Source organism: Puma concolor, chromosome B4 (genome assembly GCF_028749965.1).
Source record: "Puma concolor isolate L17-30 chromosome B4, mPumCon1.1.hap2, whole genome shotgun sequence".
In the NCBI taxonomy this organism is placed as follows: domain Eukaryota; kingdom Metazoa; phylum Chordata; class Mammalia; order Carnivora; family Felidae; genus Puma; species Puma concolor.
Genome location: NC_141673.1, coordinates 117,816,372 through 117,828,572, shown reverse-complemented (window position 1 = coordinate 117,828,572; position 12,201 = coordinate 117,816,372). Strand labels below are relative to the sequence as shown.

At 36.5% G+C, this 12,201-nt stretch overlaps 1 protein-coding gene across 5 annotated transcripts in view; it reads right to left on the bottom strand.

Annotated features, from left to right (window-relative positions):
- Positions 1 to 12,201, bottom strand: part of MKX (mohawk homeobox) — a 69,483-nt gene that overhangs the window by 47,329 nt on the left and 9,953 nt on the right. For all 5 annotated transcript variants that reach the window (XM_086714682.1, XM_086714681.1, XM_086714678.1 and 2 more), the window contains exons 4-5: positions 8,222 to 8,375; positions 7,462 to 7,797 (exon numbers count right to left, since the gene is read on the bottom strand). In XM_086714682.1, coding sequence (XP_086570808.1) covers positions 7,462 to 7,797; positions 8,222 to 8,375 — 490 coding nt within the window. The remainder of the gene's footprint in view (positions 1 to 7,461; positions 7,798 to 8,221; positions 8,376 to 12,201) is intronic.

Sequence of the window (12,201 nt, the reverse complement as noted above, 5' to 3'; positions counted from 1 at the left end):
TTCATTTTATAGTTTCTTAGTTATTATTTTGAATCCCTTCAACACCTCAGAGTTTCCAGCTACATTTTTTTTACTATTTTCCTCTGGTTTTAAATTTTTCACATTTGTCTTTTTTTTTTTTTAAGCCATTCAAACGTATTCAAGATCATTTTCTTTCTTTTGTCATGTTCACAGATACAGATCAACATATATATGTGCACATTAAAATGTCTTTCATGGTTTAAGAAGCAAAAAAGACCACATCATTAAAACACTAACTCGTTTAAGTAACGGTTATGGGCAAATAATGTGAAAGACGCTGTACTAAGTGCTAAGGGGACTATAAAATGAATAAAACGCCACTTTAGGGCCTCAAAGAGCTTTTAATACACATAAGGCAGTGAGTATCAGCACAGAAGAAGAGACAATGTCGCTACATTTCAGAAAAACAGTGTTTCTAACATTCACACAAATGTGATATCACTGTTGCTATCATTCTTAGGTAACACATGGAAGAAACACAATGTAAAAGGGTAGAAAACATTGGGTTCAAAAACAGTCCTTAAAAATTTTCTAAACTAACCTGCCATATACTTTCAATTTGTTTGTAAGCCATGTTGTTTTCTGGGGCTGTAGGTCTAAGTATTTACACTTAGGTTTTTCCAGCCTCTCACATGATACCAAGTAACAAAGCAAATGAAAAGCTACCCCTTAAGGAGCCAGCAAACTGCTCATGCCAATATTTGTTCTCTTTTTCTATTTTCGTTTGCCATTAATCTCTCAGTTTCGAACAGGAGATGGAACACTTAGGCAATTTCATTTCAATTTTGCAAGTGAATCTATAATGAACATTTAATTTAAAAAATCAAGCTACTTTAAAAATATTCCATATGAATGTTTTGCCATCATCACTGACATATACTTAAAAATCTATGGTGTTCTGAATATCATGCTTAAGTTTTGATATTTCTATAATAACCCTACGCCTACCCAAAAATCACTTCTGTAGATCTCACTTAAACCACCCCTGCTTTGGAGTGAGTAATTAGGAAGAATTCTTTTCAACAGGCTATCAGAAAGAAATCGTTCTTTATTCAAAGCTGTTAGGGGCAAGTTTGGAACTGTGGTTAACCCAACATTACTGATTTAAAAGGATGGAATATCATATAAAAAGCAATAGGAGGAGGTAGTTTAGAGGAGAGAGGATATTGAAGCACACTTCACACGCTGTGTTTAATGTTATAAGCTTAGGAGAGCAGAAAATTCTGTATTTTTAAAACCAGTACTTAAGTTTCTATCTGGAAATTTCACCTATGTGGAATACCTCATTCCCAGATGGTGTCAGATAGGTGAGGTATTATTGTAGTAAGGATACAAGACAAGAAGTTGGATAACCTTTCAAGTAGCCTTTAAATGTCACTAACTGGGATGGTGATAGAGGGTTTTTTATTCTCTGCCAGAGTACATCAGCAGTCATTTGCCTGCCAGGAAAGAACGTCTGGAATAATCCAAAAGGGCAAAGCTTAGTTCTTTCACCAAAAACAAGGACGTGACAGGCACAAAAAGGGAAATGAAACAGGATAAAAGCATCCAAAGCAGACTTACTGTTCAACAAAATCCCACAGAGAAACTAGCATGTACACAGAGACACACATACCATCTTAACAATCGGTTCTTGACAAAGCCTTCTCTTGACTACTACGATGCTTTCTTTAAGCCACTCACAGACACAAAACCCAAAATTGATGAAACATATAAATTAGGAGTGAGTATTCCCTGTTCAAAAAGATCTGCCAAGACAGCTCTTTAAATCTTTCTTCTGCTTCTTTTAACGAGGGTTTCTTGGATGAGCAGCCTAGCACAAAACACAGGGCTTCAGTGAGCCTAGAACAGGGCCTGTGTAGAGTGGCTCTTAATGAACATTTTTGTGTGTGGAATGAATGCATGAAAGAGCACCTCTTATATGAGTGGACTGTATCTCAGAAATGTACCTGTGAAGTCGGCTGTTTAGAACGGAAGAGAGCATAACTCCAAAGAAGCCATGCTATACATAAATTAAGGTTAAATCCGGGCTAATCCGATGGTTTTCTGAACTCATTAGCATACCTGGGTTATACTACTGATAATGCCAGCTTCAATTCTGAAGTACATGCATATGCAGGAAGAGAGAGAGAAAAAGGAACATTTCTCCTCTTGGTGCGCATCATTAGCTGAGAAAAAAAAAATGTTTGGAAATGGCATTTAGCCTCTGGCATCCATTCACACTTTCTACCTCCTACTTCTTTCCTTAGTGACCAAAATCCCTGGTTCTTTTTGCTCCAACTGTGGCAGGCCATCCAAAGGGACTCTATCTTCCAGAGAATTCCGTGCACCAAATAAGTGACTTCTTTTTTCTCTCAATCAAAAATCTCCATTTCTTCAGGGATATTCACCTTAGTCAAGTGGAAGGGAAGCTAATCTGGTTAATTCACACTAACATAGAAAAGAGTTCTATGTTCCTATGTATGTTTTTGCTGCACCAGATGTGTCTAATTAAGAGGGATTTTAGACAGTTTAACAAGATGAAGTTTAAGCATTCAGCCTGTGGGAGCTGGTTAAATTTATGAATTATATACTTGCAGAGCAGTGGGGCTCAGAGAATAACCATTCGAATGTACTAGCCATTTATAAGTTGTGAGCTGCAAAAAGAAAGAACATAACAGGGACTTGTCCTCAAGCCGAGCAAAAGAAGTGCGGGGAAGTCCACACATTTTATTTCAAGACTTGCCTGATTTTCCCCTCGTCAGTACACTTCTTAGAAACCTCCCTGCTCTCCTTCAGCAAAGAAGGAAATTTAATAGACTTTTAAGGGTAAATCAGACTCGAACGCAAGTCAGGAAAGGCTCCAATGAGAACTTACTCTGTAGGTGGGACAGATGGCAGATGCTCCTTCACGGATGGTCGCATCTGGAGAATATCAGTACTGATTCAATAGGAGTGGAGGTGGATATTAAAGACACCTCAGAGGGCAGACCCATCGAAGGGTTAGAGGCCTTGAGGTCAGTTTGTAATGGGAATTCACTCCATCAAATACCTGAAAATTGTCATCCATTAACCTAACATGATGATAAGTATTATAATTTAATGCAGACAACTTAATTCAACAGACAACACTGAGTAACTAAATCTTCTTGAGTAGTATTTTTTTTTTTAGAAGCAATAGCCTTAATAATTCTAATCAATTCTAACGGTATAATTTCTGCTCTCAGAAATGTTTTTTTTAGCCAATATGTGTTGAAAGTCTATTACACCCCATGAAAATAAAAATCTTTCTTTTTCTACACGATGGGGAGACTTAAGATTACAGAGAAATATTTAATGTCTACATAAAATCAACAGAAACATGTTTGTATCTACGTTGATGTTGTCAGTCAGGTGGAGAGAAAGCTAATCTGATTAATTCACACTAACTTAGAAAAGAGTTCTATTCACCTACATGTTTCAATTAGGATTACTTTATAATCTAGTGGGCTTAACTCTCCTAGAATTTAACAAGAATTGAAGTGAAAATAGAATTCAGCGATGCATTATCCTTCCACATACGAACTCTTTCATTTGGCCTTTTGGTTCCATATCATTAATGAAATGCATCATAAGATAGCAAAAATGTGTGGAAAAATGAATAAAATTTTTTAGCATAGATAAACTAAGAAATTGTGTTTAAAGGTGATCTAGTCTTGAAAAACAATTTGAAAGTTGAAATCTTTGCACTACTGTAAAACTGGGGTGGGGGAGGGGAGTGGTGTTTAATAGCAGATTTAGAGGGTTTCTGTTTAGGTGAAGAAAGAAAGATATAACCAGAAGGAATTCAAGAAATTCAGAATAAGCCTGTATGCTAGCGAAAACCATAGTAGTTGCTCAGAAAGTATTTATTGAAATCCCCTGTTCTATTTATGCATGAGTGGCATCAGCCAGATACAATTGCAGCAACGTTGTCATTCGCTTCCCCCAGAAGACAGCCATTTATTGTTCCGGGCTGAGATTTAGCAGACCAGTCTTAGACCACCAGTCCTTCTCAATTCTCTATCCACAAAACCAAAAAATGTATTCTGTTCTTTTAAAAGTTTATACACATGCATGGAAAACCAGAAGTTTACATGTCTAGGCTGCTTTCTTATTGCTTGCAAAACTAAAAAATAGGCTTTTATTTAAAAATAGAACTTGGCAAATGAATAGGCCATTGAAGACTTTAATAAAAATAAATGGCCAAGATATTTCACTTTGAGAAGCATCCACTATACAGGCATGCTAATCACTCTTTGGTTTTCTATTTTATTTTCTTTGAAAAGAGCATGCATTTTCTTTTTTTAAATAATTGTTTTAATATTTATTTTTGAGAGAGAGAGAGAGAGAGAGAGAGAGAGAGAACAAGCAGGGGAGGGGCAGAGAGATTGAGAGACAGAATCTAAAGCAGGCTCCAGGCTCCGAGCTATCAGCCCAGAGCCCTATGAGGGGCTCTAACTTACAAACTGTGAGATCATGACCTGAGCCGAAGTTGGACCCTTACGCATTTTCATAAGACGCATCACACTGGGTAAATTTCAAATTTGTTTTTACTGGGCAACATAAAGAAATGTGTAAGAAATTTACAAAAGTAACAGACCTTCAATTATTCCATCTAATCAAAATTAATTTTCATTGTTTCCAAAAAATCTTCCTTGTTTTTGTCCATACATATTTGTAATGTCACAATTGCATTCAATGTTTCCACAATTTTAAATTGTTTTTCACTTAACCTTATGTTATCAATATTCCTCATGTTGCTTTATAGTCAGTATCAGTATCATAAATAAAAAGGTTGATTTTTATGCTATTTTAATCTGGCTTTGGATTAGGATAACGTTTACATTTTTAAAAACTGACATACTTCCCATATTTTTACATGCTTGAGAAAAATGCAGAAAGCATGAGAATTAATTACTTCTTCAAAGTTTGGGGAAAAATCCACTGAATATCAAATCATGTGTTTTGGAAATGGAGTTTTACTAAAAACCTTGATTTTTCCTGCATCAGTGGTCATTTACAACTTTTCTCATTATAATTTTATAATTTAATTTGTGTGGATAATACCAATTCATCTGCACATTTGCATATGGCATACTGTCAAACAACTGTGCATAATACACCATAATTTAAAAATATATTTTTAAAAAAAAATTTTTTTTTTCAACGTTTTTATTTATTTTTGGGACAGAGAGAGACAGAGCATGAACGGGGGAGGGGCAGAGAGAGAGGGAGACACAGAATCGGAAACAGGCTCCAGGCTCTGAGCCATCAGCCCAGAGCCTGACGCGGGGCTCGAACTCACGGACCGCGAGATCGTGACCTGGCTGAAGTCGGACGCTTAACCGACTGCGCCACCCAGGCGCCCCTAAAAATATTTTTAATAACTATATATTGATTGCTATAGCTCTTTTTTCACTTCCAACTTTATTCCGTACCAATTTTTGCTTTTTTCTTTTAGTATTTCTTTCAGAGTGAACTAGATAAATATCTAGTTTTCAGCTTTCCATTCTAACTTTTTTTTGTTTTATTTTTATTCTTTTCATTTATCTGTACTTGAATGACTTGATTTCCTATCCTTTCTTATCTCTTCAAATAAAATTCAACAAAGCTTTAAATCATCTCCAAGTTCTGTCCGCTCTGCTCACACTACATATACGTAGTTTTAAATTTTTAAAATTATTAGCGAAGTAGTCTTTTATTGCATCTTTTACTTCTTCCTAGACCCAATCATTATTTACAAGACTCATTTTATATCTCTGAGCATTTAGAGTTGTTTTCACTGTTGGCCCTGGAACCGCAAACAAACAATGTGGCTAATTTAAGTCTTTAAAAATGTGTTGAGGGGGCACCCGGGTGGCTCAATCAGTTAAATGTTCGACTTTGGCTCAGGTCATGATCTCATGATTCATGGGTTCAAGCCTTGCATCAGGCTCTGTGCTGACAGCTTGGAGCCTGGAGCCTGCTTCAGATTCTGTATCTCCCTCTCTCTCTGCCCCTCCCCCGCTCATGCTTTCCTTCTCCCTCAAAAAATAAAAAAAAACATTAAAAAATTTTTAAGTAAAAAAAAAAATGTGTTGAGATTTCCTCTGAATCCTCATAGATAACACATCTTACTTGAAAAGAAGACCTCTGGTTAAATAATCTAAAAGGTATATTAAATAGACCAAATTTAAATTCCTTTATAAAGCCCTACTATTCACATAACAAGGTCTTTACAAGGGTCACCTGCAGCAAAGTTTGTGCAGTATTTAGCAGAGGGCCTAGCATGTCATAACTACTCAATAAATGATTGGAGGTAGTAGATATAATAATAACAGTCATCAGGGTCTGGTAGTAGTTATGTTTTCCTACCTCTTATTCAGGCTCAGCTGTATTACTGATCTGGAGAAGAGTAACTAGCTATGCGTTTCTGGTCTGGGTTTTCTTATTAATGATCTAACATGGCTGGACTAGATGCTTCCTGAGGTTATTTCCAGCTCTAACATTTCTAAGTCTCATTTGAAGGCATTTCCAGGACCTGGACTCTTATCTATACCAGATGTAGGTCACACATATCCTTTGCTCTGAAGCAAGTTGCTCAAACACTTTTTTTTTTTTTTTAATTTTTTTTTTTCAACGTTTATTTATTTTTTGGGACAGAGAGAGACAGAGCATGAATGGGGGAGAGGCAGAGAGAGAGGGAGACACAGAATCAGAAACAGGCTCCAGGCTCTGAGCCATCAGCCCAGAGCCTGACGCGGGGCTCGAACTCACGGACCGTGAGATCGTGACCTGGCTGAAGTCGGACGCTTAACCGACTGCACCACCCAGGCGCCCCGCTCAAACACTTTTTATGAGCAAAACTCTCTGGAAACTGAAGTCAAGACAGAAATTTTTACCAAACTCACTACTCCACCAGAAAGATGTGGACAGGCAGAAATCAATCATTTTTGGAATAAAAGTAAAAATTTCAAAGCTATTTATCAGCTCTACTTGTGCTTTCCAGGAATAAAAGTAAAATTTCCAAAGCAATTTAAGCCAAACCTACACTTTTCCTTCACAAGAGTCTTGGCACCCATGCTAATTTGTGTTCATTTTCCATCACTATTAGCAATCATCTTAAGAGAAAAGATGAAATACAAAGTATTTGCATGGCTGGTTATAATTCAGGGCATTCCTCCTCCAAGAATGTGTACCATTGAGATTAAAAATTACTATGAAGAATGAAAATTCTCATATTCATCATTAAGAGTGAAAATCCCCAGTAGACCATTATCCACTAAGAAGCACATCTGGTAATTAGAAACAAAACAAAGCTTTCAAATTAAATTATGGGCTATATGTGAATAATCTTGTGCAAAAGCAATAAAAATTATGCCTTTATACCTGATGAAATAAACCCCTTGCTGCAGTTTTAGTGCTGTTTTAAACAAGGTGTCATGAAAAGCACGGACTTACCTGTACGATAGACAAAGTTGCCTTCGGTTTCCGATGATGAAGGAGACACCAATTCTTCCTCAAATTCGTTGGAGCTAAAAGATCCTGAATGGTTTCTTTGCCTTGTCTTTCCCATCATGGCAGCATTTGTGGCCATGACGTGTCTCAAAGAGTCGTTAAGGTAACGATTCAATAAGCTGCTCTTGTATTTTGGGGGTGATACGTAGTCCTCACTGGCCCGTGACTCTGGCCTCACTCCAGCTTTTATGACTGAGCTCTCACTTTTAATCACAGGATGGTGAACTGGATTATTATAGCCCCCTTCATTTATGTGGTTTCTTGGAGGATTTTCTCCATCTAAGGGAGAAAAATATCACTAGGTAATACATATACTTTTCTCCCAGCCACCCAACTGTTACAGTTAATCACTGAATATATACATAAAGAAAGAATATTTATTTAAAGTGTATAAAATTGTCATTGATATTCAAGATTAATTTTTAGGCACAGGAAGCAGGAATCTACGTAATCTCTCCCTATGGTATTTTAATTTTAATGAATTTCAGAGAAAATGTTATTCTGATACACGATAAATCTATAAACAAGAGGAAGCAGCCATAATTCTGTTGGTCATTTATAGTATTGTAAAAGTGAAGTTACTTCATGCAATAAAAAAGAACCATTATGGCACCATTATGTTTTGTGGAGTCAACCTTAAAAAGAGCAATTGGGGTGAACTTCCTGGTAATGGAGGCAAAGCAAAATAAAAATATTAACAAACCTTCGGAACACGAATCATCGCTGCTTACACTAAGCCGCTCAGCATTTCCTTGAACGTATTTGTTGTACAACTTTATTCTTAAAGCCCAGCTTAAATCTGGCTGTCGAACAGTATTCTTAAGCCGACGTCTTGCATTAGCAAACCAATTTGACACCTAAAAAAGTTTTATTTTTCAATTAACAAAACATAAAATACGACCCATCACATAATTACTTTCCCACAAAGGACCAAAGCCTTTCTCAGTATATCTGATCATTAAGTATTCTCTGAATGTAATAGTATTAGACATTCATCCCATTCATTCATTCAACAAACATGCTGAGCACTTACTATAGAGACTGAGTGCATACTGTATTCTGGGAATAAACAAACAACAACAACAACAAAAACCAAAAAAACAGGCCTTGCAATCAAATGTTCAGTATAGTAAGAGGGGTAGGAGAGTGTACAAATAACTTGAAAAATTTTTTTTGATGTTTATTTATTTTTGAGAAAGAGAGAGAGACAGAGCATGAGCAGGGGAGGGCAGAGAGAGAGTGGGAGACACAGAATCGGAAGCAGGTTCCAGGCTCTGAGTTGTCAACACAGAGCCCAATGCATGGCTCGAACTCATGAGCTGTGAGATCATGTCCTGAACTGAAGTCAGCCGCTCAACCAACTAAGCCACCCAGGTGCCCCTAAATAACTTTAATATAGGAAAGAATGTGATGAATGGCTTAAAAGGAAGAAATATAATGATACAGGAATCCAAAGGAAGGAGGAGTTACTTTCATATATGATTCAAGACATCATGAGGAGTTAAGTGAAGAGTTGAAGGAATATATCATGTATAATGGATAGGGAAGTGTGTTTCCAATAAAGAGGACCTAGGAACAAATATAAGTCAAATTCCAGAAATATTGTGGTGGGTAAGGAAGACAGAAAAGTTAAAGATGACCTTGAGTCATCCCTGTGTAATCAAGAGAAGGACAGTGCCATTTTGAGAAAGAAAGTAGAACTGTTTAAGGATGAAATGATGTGCTTGGTTTGGGGAATGATTAGTTTGAGGTACTAGAAAAGCATACTGGTGAGATGGGCAGAAAGAAAACAAAAATGATATCTGAGACTTAAGGGAGAGGAAGATCAGACACGGGTCAAATGCACAGAAGAGACAGCAGGCAGTTTTGAGTAGGCAGAAAGGTGGTTGAAGACCAAACCCTGGACACCTCTAGAGATCCAAGGGCAGGAATATAAAAGAGGAGCTAGGAAAACAATCAAATAGAGCAATGAGACAAGTAGAGGAAGAAAAAACGCCAACTAATACCCAGCTTTAAGTTGAAAGTCAAGTGCTTCTAAAGCAAATAGGTGAAGACAAAGAAACAAACACTGTAAAACAAAGGAAAGGTATTTCCATGTTTGTAAAAGATGCTGTTGGATTTCCAGAGGTTAAGATGGTACTTGAGATTTCCTTCAAAATATCAGGCTATCATCAGGGAAAAGATATATAAGTAAATAACCAGAAAGGCCAATACTGACTTTTAAAAGAATGAAATGTGGAAAGAGAATTACATCTTTCTGCCAATTTATTCTAGAACATGAGTCCACATTACTATAATAGTTTGTGTGGCAATGCTTGCATTGGAAGTTTCTTTTTTATTTTTTTAGATTTATAATATAAATATACAGTTCTACACATTGCCGAAGACCTAATTATTGAATGAGCCTATAGTGAATCCTCCTTTTTTAAAAAACAAAACCATGACTTTTTCCTCTTTATCTCCAGGGGTTTTTAAAGCATAGTAGCTTTCCCCAATTTACACACACATACACATACATGCACACATGTATACAAAACATATCATATATAATATATACATTCAATATTAATTACTTTCTTTGTGTTTTAAGTAACAACTTTCCTCTTAAATTTATGTGCATTGATGTGATAACTCACGTGGCTTTTCAGAAGTCTTAGTCTTTATCAACCCCTCTTTCCTATTAAGTTGTGCTATTATAGCTATGATTTCATCTGGCTTCAAATTCTCAGTCTTTTCCAACCTCTGTAGACAGACAACTTCTGGGACTATTCATTCAACAAATATATATTGAGTAGCTCTTGTGCTCTAGCCATGGTGGTCAGTGCTAGGAATGTTTACTGTTAAGATAAATTTCGTCCCCTGCACACATGGAAGGATTAGCAGAGAACTACATATTAACTGTGATATATGGGTGAACATTCACTATGGAAGCACGAAATGCCTGGTGCACATCATGGCCGATGTATTCACCCATGTCCTTATTAGTAATAACTGGGAATTTTAGAACATTATTTTCCTGAACTTCCATATCTTCCATTCTATGAACTTGAATGAATCTTCACCACCACCATCAAATTCAAGTGTTGATGTGCCATTATGATTTAAATGCTTACCTTCTTCAAATCCTCATTAGTGTCCTGTTGTCCTATAACTGTGGTGTAAATGGAAAGAGACTTGGTTTCCTGTTTTGAATTTGCCAAATACATGTGTGGATTTGGGAAGTCACTCAACTTTTCTGAACTTCAAACCCTTCATGGATAAAATGCATTAGATGGTTCCTAACATCCTGGCCAACCCTGAAAACTAAGATCTGTGAATATAGTCTACACTCTCCTACAGAAGTGTTAATTCATTCCGTTTACAGTCGGTACTAACCTATCTTGAGCTCTTGACCACCACCCTTTCAGGCAATCAGACGTGTGTTTATGTCCTTCTCTGCCCCCTTGACATGCAGAGGACAAACCGCAACTTCTCCTATGCCTATGTAACTTATATTTATTGGAATTCAGCACCAAAACTTTATTACTTTCTTTACTAAACATCATATAATTCAGACTAACTTTAAATCTTAACTAACCTTAAATCTTAGTACAACCATCTCATAGTACAGTATAAAATACAATTCTTATGCAAGTCTTCACATTTTTATTAAAATGCAATGGCCTTCTAATTTCAAAAACATTAACACACTATAATTCTAACATACAAAAATGGGGACCTTTATTTTTTATTTTAATTTTTAAAAAATGTTTATTTATTTTTGAGAGAGAGAGAGAAAGATAGAGTGTGAGTAGGGGAGGGGCAGAGAGAGAGAGAAAGAGAGAGAGAGACAGAATCTGAAGCAGGCTCTAGGCTCTGAGCTGTCAGCACAGAGCCTGATGCAGGGCTTGAACTCATGAACTGTGAGATCATGACCCTAGCAGAAGTCGGAAGATCAAATGACTGCACCACCCAGGTGCCCCAAAATGGGGACCTTTAAATGTCATGGTGGGATTACATTTTCATATACAGGGATCATAGCCTTTTTTTGTGCTCTATATACTCAGCTCTTACCATAATATATTAATTACATATGAGAAGATTTCCCAGAAAGGTTTGCTGATACCTAACATGGGCTGTCTCTGACCTGATTTCATAACTTTGACTGGCAAAAAAAAAAAAGCTAATATATTTACTCTGCCAGTATTTTATTGACAGAAATTTACAGTACAATTAAGGACGGGATATAGTCCAAGGTGCTTAATATCTGCTTGCATTAAGTCATGCAAACAGCAAACAAACAGTTGGTTAAGAAATTTGCATAAATGCTGTTTTGCAATTTTTTTTCCTGATGAATTAATGTAAATTCCATCTGTTTCACAGAAGGTAAAAATACCAGTTCAGATTTTCTACCTTCAACTTACTATGGATTCCTTGCAAATCTCATTAACTTCTATTTTACATGAAATAGGCCTCCATGGTAACATGGATAGGTTCTGCAACAGCATTTTGATATCAAACTCAGAGCTTTAAAAACACTGTATTTTATAGTGAAAGCTTGGAGAACCAAATATCTAGAAGTTGGAAGGGAAAACTAAGTAGTTTTCATCCCTACTCTAACAGAGGTGTTTACATTGATCGTATTGACAGAGCAATCATTGTAGTAAGCCCAAAGGGATAAGATGGCATCTGTCCACCTTTGAA